This window comes from Scyliorhinus torazame, chromosome 10, assembly GCF_047496885.1.
Source record: "Scyliorhinus torazame isolate Kashiwa2021f chromosome 10, sScyTor2.1, whole genome shotgun sequence".
Classification (NCBI taxonomy): Eukaryota; Metazoa; Chordata; class Chondrichthyes; order Carcharhiniformes; family Scyliorhinidae; genus Scyliorhinus; species Scyliorhinus torazame.
Genome location: NC_092716.1, coordinates 178,698,330 through 178,713,312, shown reverse-complemented (window position 1 = coordinate 178,713,312; position 14,983 = coordinate 178,698,330). Strand labels below are relative to the sequence as shown.

Sequence of the window (14,983 nt, the reverse complement as noted above, 5' to 3'; positions counted from 1 at the left end):
TTGTTATGTCCTTAGGTCTGTGGCCACTACGTTCTGATTCCACTCGTGATACCGATGATATGTTGGTACTCTCATTTGTCGGACAGACTCGGTAAGCAGCTGTTCCTTAACTTTTTAAATATGGATATATATTGGAGTTCAATTATTTTTACAGATAACGCAACAAAATTAAAAAACACAAACTGGTACAATACTGAACAATTATTTCTGCAAACATAAGAACAGAGAAAGACAGGATAATTTCAGAACTATGGTCCTTGAGAACTAGTGTCTCTAATTACACAGCAGATAATCTTTATTATTGTCAAAAGTAGGCTTACATTAACACTGCAATGAAGTTACTGTGAAAATCCCCTGGTCGCCATATTCTGGTCCTGTTCGGGTACACTGAGGGGAATTCAGAATGTTCAATTCACCTAACAAGCACGTCTTTCAGGATTTGTGAGAGGAAGCCGGAGCACCCGGAGGAAACCCACGCAGACACGGGGAGAATGTGCAGACTCCGCACAAACAGTGACCCAAGCCGGGAATCAAACCTGGGACCCTGGTGCTGCGAAGCAACGGTGCTAACTACTGTGCTGCCCATAATGTGGGTGGGGGGAAGAGGGAGAGAGATGATAAAACCATGCAAACATGATAGAAGCCTTTATTTACAACAAAATTAAGACTTGCAACATGGCTCACGGAAAACCTTGCAGGAACAGTTAACCGGTCAAACCGAGCAGAGCCTATAAATTTGAGATACTTTACGGAATCTGACTTCGAATGGAGTACAAAAGTCATGAATTCTAGAGGAATACAATCCATTACTATTTTATACCAGTTTGAAATTGAAGGATACTTGTCACTAATCCAGGAGTAGAAGATATATTTTCAAACTGCAAAGATTAGGATGTTATGCAGCCTTTTTTCATCGTGCCAATAATTCTCCTATCTGGAAGATCCAGAATAAAGAATCAAATTCCAAGACCGTGCCAAATATCCTGTCAAGCTCCTTAACTACACCAGACCATAGGATTGAATCTTGATCGGACCATACACAGTGTATTTAATCAACCTCTACTGCCAGGCACTTTAGGCACAAGGGGGAAATAGCAGAGTCAAACCAAACTCGGTGTAATGTGCAAACGGTGCAGTATGTTGAACAGAGTCTCCTTCAGAGAACGATGTTTTATTGGCATCGTCCCATATACTACCTCATGTCTCCTCATCCATGTTGGTTGCCAAATCTCTCTCCCAAAACTGCAATGTACCCAATAAACTCACACAGGATCTAGAACACAAGATATCATAAAACTTTCTAATTAACTGTTTGGGCTCCGCAGAAGTCAGGATATTTTCCACTGGGGAAATAGAAGTGTCAAGATGCATAGTTGTCTTATCAAGGATGACATCTGTAGGGCGGCATGTTGGCGCAGTGGTTAGCACTGCTGCCTCATGGCGTCGAGGACCGAAGTCCGATCCCAGCCCTGGGTCATTGTCCATGTGGAGTTTGCACATTCCTCCTGTGTCTGCCTGGGTCTCAACCCTCAACCCAAAGATGTGCAGGGTAGGTGGATTGGCCACGTGAAATTGGCCCTTAATTGGAATTTTTTAAAAAAGGATGACGTCTCTAAGTTGCAGATATTTAAAAAAGGAGTGTCTTGGAATGTTAGATTGTTTTTTAAAAAATACATTTAGAGTACCCAATTCATTTTTTCCAATTAAGGGGCAATTTAGCGTGGCCAATCCACCTACCCTGCACATCTTTGGGTTGTGGGGGCGAAACCCACTCAAACATGGGGAGAATGTGCAAACTCCACATGAACAGTGACCCAGAGCCGGGATCGAAACTGGGACCTCGGCGCCGTGAGGCAGCAATGCTAACCACTGCACCACCATGCTGCCCTTGGAATGTCAGATTATTGGCATAGCTGCTCAAAGAATGAGGAGGGGGCACCACTGAACATATCTCCCAGCCTACAAGTACCTCTATCTCTCCAAATATTGAATCCATGGTCCATAAGACCTGGTGGGAAATCCAGGTTGCCCTGAATGGGTGAAGAGAATCGAAGTCAAAGAACAAACAAAGAACAAAGAAATGTACAGCACAGGAACAGGCCCTTCGGCCCTCCAAGCCCGTGCCGACCATACTGCCCGACTAAACTACAATCTTCTACACTTCCTGGGTCCGTATCCTTCTATTCCCATCCTATTCATATATTTGTCAAGATGCCCCTTAAATGTCCCTATCGTCCCTGCCTCCACTACCCCCTCCGGTAGTGAGTTCCAGGCACCCACTACCCTCTGCGTAAAAAACTTGCCTCGTACATCTACTCTAAACCTTGCCCCTCTCACCTTAAACCTATGGCCCCTAGTAATTGACCCCTCTACCCTGGGGAAAAGTCATAAGACCATAAGACATAGGAGCAGAATTAGGCCATTTAGCCCATTGAGAGAGCGATCTCCAAGAGTAAAGACTGTAATGTCTGTGGTCAGCAAAGATGAGTGCGTTACTTGTGGGAGAGAGCATTGCCTCTGGTTGAAGCAACATATCCTGTGGCACTCTAAAGACCAGAAGACTTACTCTGGCAAGGCTAGGAGGAGTAAATGCTGGAATGGACATTGCTGCTGGTAGATGGTTAAGGAATTTGTCGAAAACTTAAAGTAACCACTGGCAGAGCATGGAAAAATGAACTGTTGGGAGCAAGAACTGACTGTGTGCTGTGTCCTTTTAAAGACTAATCCAGTGGAGAACATGCGAGAAAATATACATATAGTGTGGGGTTATCAGTGTTAAAACAGTAATAAGCGTTATATTTACTGTAGTTTAAAGTACTAGTTACCGACTAAATAATGTTTAGTCTCTGTTGCTTTTAGTTTGTTACAGTAACAGTCTTAAAACCTGAAATCTTTATCTCTTTAAATGTTATTGGTTTCTATGAGGATCATTTAAATGTTCATGCTGCACATATTTTATATATACCCATTTTAGTTCTCATATAATTACCTTTCTATTTTGTTCTTTTGCCCATTTTTTTTTAAACTCCAGAGGTACTAGAGCTGTCTCTCAATTTTATACCAAAGGGAAATCAATGGCTGCTGAAAGCTCATGACTAAAACCGATTAATTCCTGTTTTGTCGTCCTGCTTTCCCTAGCTCTGCACATAATTTTTTGAAGTTGTACATGGAATCAGAAACAGAGTGTAATTGGAATACAAAACCAAAAATTGACTCAGTTCAATCATTTTTGGAAGTTTTTTTCCACTAGCGCCTTGCATTCTCGCTAATTTTGTGTGATCAATAATTAAATGGTTTGTTTTCCATGACTTGTGATGAATGACTTCTTCCAATCACTGTCCTCCCGAGCTGTAACTTGCTGTTCTAGTATTTTCCTTGAACAGACAAATCCACTATTTTGGGCTCCAGTTAACCCAGGAATCTGAGGAGGAGAACTTGGGAGAGGGAAATATTACCGAAAAAGGCTGACTGAGCATATATTTTCACTTAACTGCAGTGTGCTGATGCTTAATGGGGAGGAGGTGGAAGAGACTGAAATGCCAGGCTTTGTTGATGACCAACAGACCTTCTACTGTGGAAATGTGGCCCATCATCAACTCATTCAGGTGTGAAAGATTCTAGATGGGACATTTAATTGTCAAGTGGAAACATGTTTTATCTGGGGTTCCTATAAATCTGTGGCTCCATCTTCTAACTTGTAATGGGCAGTGTCGTCACCCAAAGTAAAAAGTTTTGTTGCAGCATTTGTAATTTTCTATATCAGTATATGGCACAGAATGTGAGAATAAACAAATATAGCCAAACAAATGTACTACCATAGGATTTGCAATCCTATGCATGAAGCTTTTCTTTTTTAAAATGTATTTTATTGTAAACAGGTATAAAAACAGGTTACAGCGAATAAACACCCCAGGAAACAAACTTCCCAACAATCAACTATACAGTCTGTACAGATTTTTCCCCTTGTTCACCCTCCCCCGCGACCAACAGCCCCTCAAGCATGGTCACAAACATCCCCCCCACCTTTTCCTCAAACTCCCCAGAAGAGCCCCATAACTCATACTTTATCTTCTCTAATCGCAGGAAGTCGTACAGGTCAACCGACCAAGCCGCTACCCCGGTGGCGATGCCGACCCCGACCGCCACTCCAGCAAAAATTTCTGTTGTGCAATCAGAGAGGTGAATGCCAAGACATCGGCCTTCCTCCTCTCCATGAGCTCCGGCTTCTCTGAAACCCCAAATATCGCCACCAAAGGGTCCGGGTCAACCTCCTTCTCCACTATCCTGGCTAAGACCGCAAACACTCCCGCCCAGAATCTTCCCAATTTTTCGCAAACCCCAACCCCCCCTCACTCATCAGCTACCCCCTGAAAGAACCCACTCATTCTCGCCTGAGTCATATGCACCCTGTGCACCACCTTAAACTGCATTAGGCTCATCCTTGCACAAGAGGAGGCCCCGTTTACCCTTCGCAGAGCCTCACTCCATACTCCCCAATTGATCTCCCCTCTCAACTCTGCTTCCCATTTCTCCTATTGCATGAAGCTTTTTGGTAACCAGATAGTATTGCATAATAACCATTCCATAATAACTACCTTAATTATCCTAATTTCTTTCTTTCTAATCCTACAGTTCTAGTTTGGATAAACCTTTCTGTGAAGATCTTTAATTTAGGAAAAACAATGGAAAATTGACAAGTTAAAACCTGTCCACATAAACAAGACAAATCTAAACCAGCGATTAGCTGCCCTATCTCCGTACTCCAACAATCGGCAAAGTAAAAGAACACTCAACAATGCTACTCTCTTTGACTTAGTCACCAGTAATATACTCGCTGCTCAGTTTGTTTTCCGCCATATCACTTGACCATAGACCTTATCAGTCTTTGCCCAAAAGCGAACATAAGACTTGATTTAAGGAGGTGAGATTACAGGACAAGAAGGCATTTGACTAATGTAAAGCACCAAGGTGCCCGAGTAAAACTAAACCAGGATCAGATAAAACCTTTCCAATGACTGAAGACATATCTTGCACATGGTAAAATTGATTGTTGGAAGCCAATCATTTTGGTCCCAGGACGTTGCTCCTAGGCCCCATTAATATCAGCTGCTTTATTAATTAACTTTCCCCAATCATGGGAATCCGAACTATGCCTGTTTGGTGATAATTGTACAATGCTTTGATTCCAGTTGGATTTACTAATGAGCAGTCAGTGTTCGAATGCAGCAAGATCTGGATTTTCTTTAAATTGATTTGCAAAATATTTAATTTTCCTTTTCTACTATTATCAAATAACATAAGAATTCTGTAGAGCGTAGCTCACTTCCTGACTCCCACAACCGGCAAGGCATAAGTTAGGAATGTGTCCACTTACCTGGATGAGTGCAGCACCATCCAGGACTAAGTGACCCTCTTTTTTTTTTTAAATATAAATTTAGAGTACCCAATTTTTCTTTGAATTATGGGGCAGTTTAGCATGGCCAATTCACCGACTCTGCACATCTTTTTGGATTGTGGGCGTGAGACCCACGCAGTCACTGGGAGAATGTGCAAACTCAACATGGACAGTGATCCGCGGTCAGGATCGAACCTGTGTGCTTGGCACCGTGAGACAGGAGTGCTAACCACTACTCCGCCGTGTTTCCCCAATTCGCTTGATTGGCACCTCATCTACTATTTTAAAAATTCACTCCCCCTACCACCGGTGCACCGTGGCAGTGGTATGTACCATCGACAAGATGCTCTGCAGCAATTTCCCAAGGCTCTTTTGACAGCACCTTCCAAACCCACAATCACTGTCACCTAGAAGGGAGTACAAGGGCAACAGGTACATGGGAATACCACCACCTGCAATTTCCTCGCCCAGTCGCACCAACCTGACTCTGAACTGTATCACCATTCCTCATTCCTTCTCTGTCACTGGATCGAAATCCTGGACCACCCTTCCTAATACAGTGGCGGTTGTACGTACATCACATGAACTGCAATGATTAGGGGCAACACGGCGGTGCAGTGGTTAGCACTGCTGTCTCAAGGTACAGAGGACCCAGGTTCGATCACGGCTCCAGGTCACTGTCCATGTGGAGTTTGCACGTTCTCCCGTGTCTGCGTGGGTCTCACCCCCACAACCCAAAAAGATGTGCAGGGTAAAAATTACCCCTTAATTGGAAAAAAATAATTGGGTACTCTAAATTTATAATTTAAAAACAAAATGATTCATGAAGGCAGATCACCACCTCCACCTCGAGGGCAATTGGGGTGAGCAATAAATGCTGGCCTAGCCAGCGACCGTGACATCCCATGAATGAATTTTAAATAAATCCCTGCTTAATAAAGTTGCCTAATTGGCCTGAATTAAATCCTCAACTATTGCTCCAAATTTTTAAAACAATAATTTAGGCAATTTAGAATGGCTGAATTGAATGGTACTGTCACTGTCGCCTGCATGTTTTTTGCTCATGGCAGTCTTGAGTCTGCATCAGGGTCATGAAACCTAAATTAAGTATTCAATTATTGTTGGTATCCTTAATTAAATACAGTGTTAGTTGTTTTAATGTATAGAGATTTTTCAACTGTCCTTCTTTCAATAATGCAGGATTCATCATTAGCCATTAAATGTTTGGGAAGTTAAAATCCTACGTTATGTAAATATGACTCGGCTCCAGTGCTGAGTGACTTGTATCCAAATTTGGGTCTTTGGGCCTTTTCTACTTCCTAAAAATCTGTATTATACATTCTAGTTTTAATGTGTCTCATAATGAATAATTAGCTTGCATCCTTGTATACCATCCATTGTTCAGTTGTAACATTTACGTGCCGTTTAGTGCCTTTCAAGTGCTAATAAGTGTTTCACCATGCAGATAACATCTGGTTCAGTGCGACTGGTTAGCCAAGAGCCCAAATCACTGGTTAGTGAGTGGAAGGAACCAAATGGAAAGAACATCAGTGTTGCATCCTGTAATAACAGCCAAGTGGTGGTGGCAGTGGGCCGTGTGTTATATTACTTGGAAATCCATCCCAAAGAGCTCAAACAAATCAGGTAATCGATCCATTCTAATGGGAACCTAATTATAATGGAATAGTAATTACATTACTGTGGACAGCACGGTAGCATAGTGGTTAGCACAGTTGCTTCACAACTCCAGGGTCCCAGGTTCGATTTGCGGCTTGGGTCACTGTCTGTGTGGAGTCTGCACGTTCTCCCCATGTCTGCGTGGGTTTCCTCCGGGTGCTCTGGTTTCCTCCCACAGTTCAAAGATGTGCGGGTTAGGTGGATTGGTCATGCTAAATTGCCCTTGGTGTCCAAAAAGGTTAAGTGTGGTTACTGGGTTACGGGGATAGGCTGGAGGTGTAGGCTTGAGTAGGGTGCTCTTTCCAAGGACCGGTGCAGACTCGATGGGCTGAATGGCCTAATTTGGCACTGTAAATTCTGCGATTCTGTGATTAATCATGGGACATTTCACATCCTGTGACCCATCAATGTTAATTTGCCAATTAATGGAGGGAGATGGAGGGCAGTTTTGTGCTATCAGCCATTCCTGTTAAAGAGAGAGTTTGCACTTGTATAGCACCTTTCATGGTCCGTAAAGTCACAAGGCAAATGCAGTTTCACAGCAATGCAGAAAAGGCTTGTGGGGCTGTGTGGTCTACCACCTGTTATGATCCCAGCTTGTATTACGACTGGGCAGTAAGGTCCCAGAATGGAACCCTGGCTCAATAGACCATAATTTTATTTTTTATTCAAAGATATGGTTTAAAGGAGTCACAGGACAGCCAAATAACTTTTAACAAAAGAAAAAAATAAATTAAACATAAGATTGACTATGATACAATACTCCTTCACCCTACCTAGATCTTAGATGTACAAAGATTTTAAAGGACACACAAGTTACAAACGTATTTTTTTTAATGTGTTTTATTCCAAATGTATATAAAAAGTTACAACACATAATCAATTCGGGAAACAAACTTCCCAACACACAACTGTACAGTTTGTACAAATTACCCCCCCCCCTTTTTGTGCACCCCTCCCCTTCAACGAACATTCCCCACCTTCCCTCCGCTGAACCCCTTAACTCGTATTTGATCTTTTCCAGCCGAAGAAACTGATATAAGTCACCCAACCAAGCCGCTACTCCCGATGACGTTGCTGACCGTCATTCCAATAACATTCATCGCTGGGCAATCACAGAGGCAAAGGCCACAACATCGGCCTTCCTCCCCTCCATCAGCTCTGGCTTCTCAGATATCCCGAATATAGCCACCAAAGGGTCCAGCTCAACCTCCTCCCCTACTATCCTTGCTAGTCGCCGCAAACATTCCCGTGCAGAGACTCTCCAACTTTTCGCAGCCCCAGACCATATGCCTGTGATTTGCTGGTCCCTGCCCACACTTCTCGCACTTGCCTGCCACCCCCTGAAAGAACCCACTCATTCTTGCCCACGTCATATGTACCTTGTGTACGACCTTAAACTGTATCAGGCTCATCCTTGCGCACCAGGAGGTCACATTTACCCTTCGTAGTGCCTCACTCCATACTCCCCAGTTTATCTCCCTTCCTAGCTCCCCTTCCCACATCTCCTTAATCTTCACCACCCGCTCACCTCCCTGTTCTCCCAGCCACCTGTATGTGTCTCCAATCCTTTCTTCCCTTCCACATCCGGATGTACCTCGGCAACCTGGGGAACTCTTTCCAAACCTTATGCGCGAAGTCCCTCACCTGCAGGTCCCGAAACTCTCTCTCTCTCTATCTCTCTCTATCTCTCTCTCGCTCTCTCACACATACACACTCTCACCCCCCCCCCCCCCCCCCAAGCTCAAAACTGTTTTCACACCGACACCCCCTCTATCCTTAAGTGTCTCCTCAGCTGGTTCCAGACCGCCACCGTGGAAAGCACCACAGGGCTCTGCAAGTATCTGCTTGGCGCCATTGACAACGTCGCCATCACCATAACCCTTAAGCTGGACCCCCTACAGGATTCCACCTCCATCCTTACCCATTCTCTTTTCCACCATCGGCTCATCTCCATGTTCGCTGCCCAATAGTAATGTAGCAGGTTCGGCAACCCCAAATCTCCCTACTGCCTCTTAACCCATGGTACTATTACTGCCCATACAAAGTCCGAAATAATCGTGTCTAGTTTTCGAAAGAAAGCCTTCGGTATAAAGATCGTGAGTGCCTGGAATATGAACAGGAACCGTGGCAGAATGTTCATCTTCATCACTTGGACACTCCCTGCCAAAGTCAAGTGCAGCATTTCCCACGTCTTGAGATCCTCCCTAGCCTCCTTCACCAGTTTTGTTAAATCCCATTTGTGAAACATCGCCCATTCCCTTGCTACTGAATCCCCAGGTATCTCACAATAATCTTTATTAGTGTCACAAGTACACTACAATGAGGTTACTGTGAAAATCCCCGAGTCGCCACACTCTGGCGCCTGTTTGGGTACACTGATTCGGAATTCTGAATGTCCAATTCACCGAACGATCACATCTTTTGGGACTTGTGGGAGGAAACCAGAGCGCCCGGAGGAAACAAAGGGTCATCTGGACTCGAGACGTTAGCTCTTTTCTCTCCCTACAGATGCTGCCAGACCTGCTGACATTTTCCAGCATTTTCTCTTTGGCCTCATTTATCTTCCCCGGCTCCAACACCACATCCCCTGCCCCATATCTTCAATAATTCCCTGGACGCGGCCTGCCTCCGCAGCTGATGAACTAACATTCGACTTCACTTCTCCCAGTATTCGGGTAGAGCATCCCAAATCTGATCTGCTGCCGATACAGCGCCACCTTGGTTCTGTTGAACCCTGCACGTCGTTTTGCAAGCTCAGCTCCAATGACCTTGTATATTCGGACCTTCTTCCCCTCCCATTCGCAGTTGCGCTTTTCCCTGGCCCACTGCAGAATCTTCTACACAAACTTGTGGAGCCTCACGATCACCGCTCGAGGTGGCTCCCCCACTCTAGACTTCTGCCTCAGAGACCTGTGTGTTCTGTTCACCTCAGGGGCCTTATCCAGCATCCCCTCCGCCACCAGCCCCGCCAGCATCCTCAAAACTTCACTCACACCTTCCACTCCTTTAGGTAGGCCCACTAGCCGCAGTTTCTGCCGCCTTCATCTATATGCTCTCAACGTCTTGCAAAGATCCCCTATTTTATACTATAATATTCTCAATAAGTATATCGTCCATGTAAACCAACAGGAAAAATGTGGTCTGACACATCATGCTCTGAAACCTAGCGGCAGATGGCACCTGAAACCACTTCTGTGAATTTCTCTTGAAATCTTCCCTAGATGCTTATCACCAGTGTGAGCCAACTGGTCTCACTGCATCTCTGGGGTTTGATTCTCCGCCTCTGGATTCTCTGCCTCCTGGCATCGACAGCTAGAAAGCTAGAATCGTGATTGGGTCGAGAATATCAGATAATCCAAAAATTGTGGCATTGCACGTGCCGCTGATTCCGACACCATACACTGGTTCCCCCGCTGGCAGTATTAGTGAAGTTTGTGCCCTGCTTCGGTGAGCCCATGTAAAACCGTCATTTGCACGGATTTGAATGTCATTAGCGGGTTGGTCACCGTATGTTCCACCCATCCGCGATGCTCGACCCCTCTCAGGCAGGAGGCACACAGGCACAAATTGGTGCAAGTATTCACAAGCAGGACCTGGGACCATGGCTGTTGAGGGGGAGCGAGAAGGTAAAGAAAACTCACTAATTTTGTCTGGTATGCAGGCAGGTGGCTGTCTGCGCCGCAGGGAGTAGTGGGGAACAACTTGGTGCCACGTCCGTGCACCCGGGGTTCCCCTTTCAGGATGGGGGTGACCTGGCTCAGACCGCCATTGCTGCAATATGCAATTTAAACACACCCCTTTGAGGCTTCTGGATGTTCACACCTTGCTGCTTACTGTGTTCTGTAAATGCTCGGAGAGCCTCTGGTTATGTGGGAACCCACTCAGCCCGCGCCCCCAGAAACCCTCACCCCAGTAGCATCATGAACAGGATAGGGATGGCCATGTTCAGTCACTGGCCGACCAGGTGTAGGCACTGGAAGCCAGTGGTTAGCACTGCTGTCTCACAGCACCAGGGACCCAGGTTCAAATCCAGCCTTGGGGAGAACGTGCAAACTCCGCAGACAATCACCCTTGTCTGTGCGGGTTTCCTCCGTGTGCTCCAGTTTTTCCCACAGTCCAAAGATGTGCAGGTTAGGTGGATTGACCATGACAAAATTGCCCCTAGTGTCCAGGGATGTGTAGGTTAGGTGGGGTTATGGGGATAGGGAAGGGAAATAGGCCTGGATAGGGTGCTGTTTCAGAGGATCGGTGCAGACTCGATGGGCTGAATGGCCTCTCAGCACTGCCGGGTTTCTGTGGTTCTGAGTAAGGCCTCACCCGTGACACTACCAGCTAGTCTGCCCCTCCGGATCACAAGCTATCTGCATGCCATGCCTGTCCACTGCAGCCTTACTCCCATCCAGGAAACGTGACCAGCTTTCTGTCACAGGACTCGCATCACGCTGCAGCTAATATGCCAGCAAACTCACGCCTCCCTCGCTCACCCCCCAGCTGTAGGACCAGCCCCTACACAATCCTCTTAGCATGGAGGTGATTGGCATGTCTTCTCTGACCATCTTCATAGCTGGAATGAGAGCATGTGATGAGTAGAGCGCCTAGAAGCAGCTCCATCTTGTCATGCTCTTCAACACAAATTCCGGTGCCAGTGAATCCGACACCAGCGGAGATGGGAATTGCTTCCAATTTACGTAAGCAAAGTGTTGGCTCATTTGCATTTCCTTTTCGGATCAAGTAGCGCCCACAGCGATAACACGAATTACATGCAATACAGTTCCAAACTGAGAATCCAGAACCTGACTTCCACACGAGTGTTTCCAATCTCCATTCTCGAAAAACGCATGAGTATCTTCTCCCAAATGACACTTCTCTGATGCCTTCACCAAGGATACACTTCCAGATTTCAATCTATCTTTTCAGTATTCCTCTGCCTTGGATTGCCAGATGCATTTAAGCTTCTACACAATCTCTTTGCTACCCAGCCATGCCAACAGAACACCACTGCTTCACAGGCTGTATTAAGGTGTCAGCAACTATGGGACTACTTCAGATGTCTGAGTCTCGCTGGCTAACTTCACCAAGACTGCACATTTCAGCTCTACCTTTAACTGCGAGTCTCTCTCTACCCCTTTCTTTCACTTCCGTGAACAGTACCGTGTTCATATTCCAGTTCTTTGTCTCTTTGACTTAATCGTTCCTGGGATTTCTTTATTCCCTAGTTTCTGGAACTGTCTTCTTTAGCTCCTGGAACTGTTCTGTGCCCTCATTCCATTGCCTGCCTCTGTTGGCAGTTTCTGTGAGAGTTGCTTCTCAGATACCTGGTTCCAAGCAACAGCTTAGACTTTCTTTAAACCCTGTTTGTTTTCACGTCGTAAACATTTTAATTGCAGTTCAGGCACAGTCTAAAGCGACCAATACAGACATGCAGGGACTTTTGGTTAACATGAAGCTAACTAAAGTTTTAACCTTTTCATATACTTACTTAAAATGATTGTTTCTAATATCCACAAATGCAAATCTAGATTATCTAAAACTACTTCTGTTTCCTGACAGACCCCTATTACATTCTCAAGATTTTGCAAACACTTGAATGATAAATGTTGTCAACAACAAAGAACAAAGAAATGTACAGCACAGGAACAGGCCCTTCGGCCCTCCAAGCCCGTGCCGACCATACTGCCCGACTAAACTACAATCTTCTACACTTCCTGGGTCCGTATCCTTCTATTCCCATCCTATTCATATATTTGTCAAGATGCCCCTTAAATGTCCCTATCGTCCCTGCTTCCACTACCTCCTCCGGTAGTGAGTTCCAGGCACCCACTACCCTCTGCGTAAAAAACTTGCCTCGTACATCTACTCTAAACCTTGCCCCTCTCACCTTAAACCTATGCCCCCTAGTAATTGACCCCTCTACCCTGGGGAAAAGCCTCTGACTATCCACTCTGTCTATGCCCCTCATAATTTTGTATACCTCTATCAGGTCTCCCCTCAACCTCCTTCGTTCCAGTGAGAACAAACCGAGTTTATTCAACCGCTCCTCATAGCTAATGCCCTGCATACCAGGCAACATTCTGGTAAATCTCTTCTGCACCCTCTCTAAAGCCTCCACATCCTTCTGGTAGTGTGGCGACCAGAATTGAACACTATACTCCAAGTGTGGCCTAACTAAGGTTCTATACAGCTGCAACATGACTTGCCAATTCTTATACTCAATGCCCCGGCCAATGAAGGCAAGCATGCCGTATGCCTTCTTGACTACCTTCTCCACCTGTGTTGCCCCTTTCAATGACCTGTGGACCTGTACTCCTAGATCTCTTTGACTTTCAATACTCTTGAGGGTTCTACCATTCACTGTATATTCCCTACCTGCATTAGCCCTTCCAAAATGCATTACCTCACATTTGTCCGGATTAAACTCCATCTGCCATCTCTCCGCCCAAGTCTCCAGACAATCTAAATCCTGCTGTATCCTCAGACAGTCCTCATCGCTATCCGCAATTCCACCAACCTTTGTGTCGTCTGCAAACTTACTAATCAGACCAGTTACATTTTCCTCCAAATCATTTATATATACTACAAAGAGCAAAGGTCCCAGCACTGATCCCTGTGGAACACCACTGGTCACAGCCCTCCAATTAGAAAAGCATCCCTCCATTGCTACCCTCTGCCTTCTATGGCCTAGCCAGTTCTGTATCCACCTTGCCAGTTCACCCCTGATCCCGTGTGACTTCACCTTTTGTACTAGTCTACCATGAGGGACCTTGTCAAAGGCCTTACTGAAGTCCATATAGACAACATCTACTGCCCTACCTGCATCAATCATCTTAGTGACCTCCTCGAAAAACTCTATCAAGTTAGTGAGACACGACCTCCCCTTCACAAAACCGTGCTGCCTCTCACTAATACGTCCATTTGCTTCCAAATGGGAGTAGATCCTGTCTCGAAGAATTCTCTCCAGTAATTTCCCTACCACTGAAGTAAGGCTCACCGGCCTGTAGTTCCCGGGATTATCCTTGCTACCCTTCTTAAACAGAGGAACAACATTGGCTATTCTCCAGTCCTCCGGGACATCCCCTGAAGACAGCGAGGATCCAAAGATTTCTGTCAAGGCCTCAGCAATTTCCTCTCCAGCCTCCTTCAGTATTCTGGGGTAGATCCCATCAGGCCCTGGGGACTTATCTACCTTAATATTTTTTAAGACACCCAACACCTCGTCTTTTTGGATGACAATGTGACCCAGGCTATCTACACCCCCTTCTCCAGACTCAACATCTACCAATTCCTTCTCTTTGGTGAATACTGATGCAAAGTATTCATTTAGTACCTCGCCCATTTCCTCTGGCTCCACACATAGATTCCCTTGCCTATCCTTCAGTGGGCCAACCCTTTCCCTGGCTACCCTCTTGCTTTTTATGTACGTGTAAAAAGCCTTGGGATTTTCCTTAACCCTATTTGCCAATGACTTTTCGTGACCCCTTCTAGCCCCCCTGACTCCTTGCTTAAGTTCCTTCCTACTTTCCTTATATGCCACACAGGCTTCGTCTGTTCCCAGCCTTTTAGCCCTGACAAATGCCTCCTTTTTCTTTTTGACGAGGCCTACAATATCACTCGTCATCCAAGGTTCCCGAAAATTGCCGTATTTATCTTTCTTCCTCATAGGAACATGCCTGTCCTGTATTCCTTTCAACTGACACTTGAAAGCCTCCCACATGTCAGATGTTGATTTGCCCTCATACATCCGCCCCCAATCTATGTTCTTCAGTTCCCGCCTAATATTGTTATAATTAGCCTTCCCCCAATTTAGCACATTCATCCTCGGACCACTCTTATCCTTGTCCACCAGTACTTTAAAACTTACTGAATTGTGGTCACTGTTACCGAAATGCTCCCCTGGGTATATTAGACTCA

General features: G+C 45.5%; 1 protein-coding gene across 1 annotated transcript in view; it reads left to right on the top strand.

The window, feature by feature from the left end:
* The window catches only part of ddb1 (damage-specific DNA binding protein 1), a 118,458-nt gene that overhangs the window by 37,284 nt on the left and 66,191 nt on the right, over positions 1-14,983 (top strand). The window contains exons 11-13 of the mRNA XM_072518998.1: positions 16-91; positions 3,497-3,605; positions 6,861-7,039. Of these exons, the coding sequence (XP_072375099.1) occupies positions 16-91; positions 3,497-3,605; positions 6,861-7,039 (364 nt within the window). The remainder of the gene's footprint in view (positions 1-15; positions 92-3,496; positions 3,606-6,860; positions 7,040-14,983) is intronic.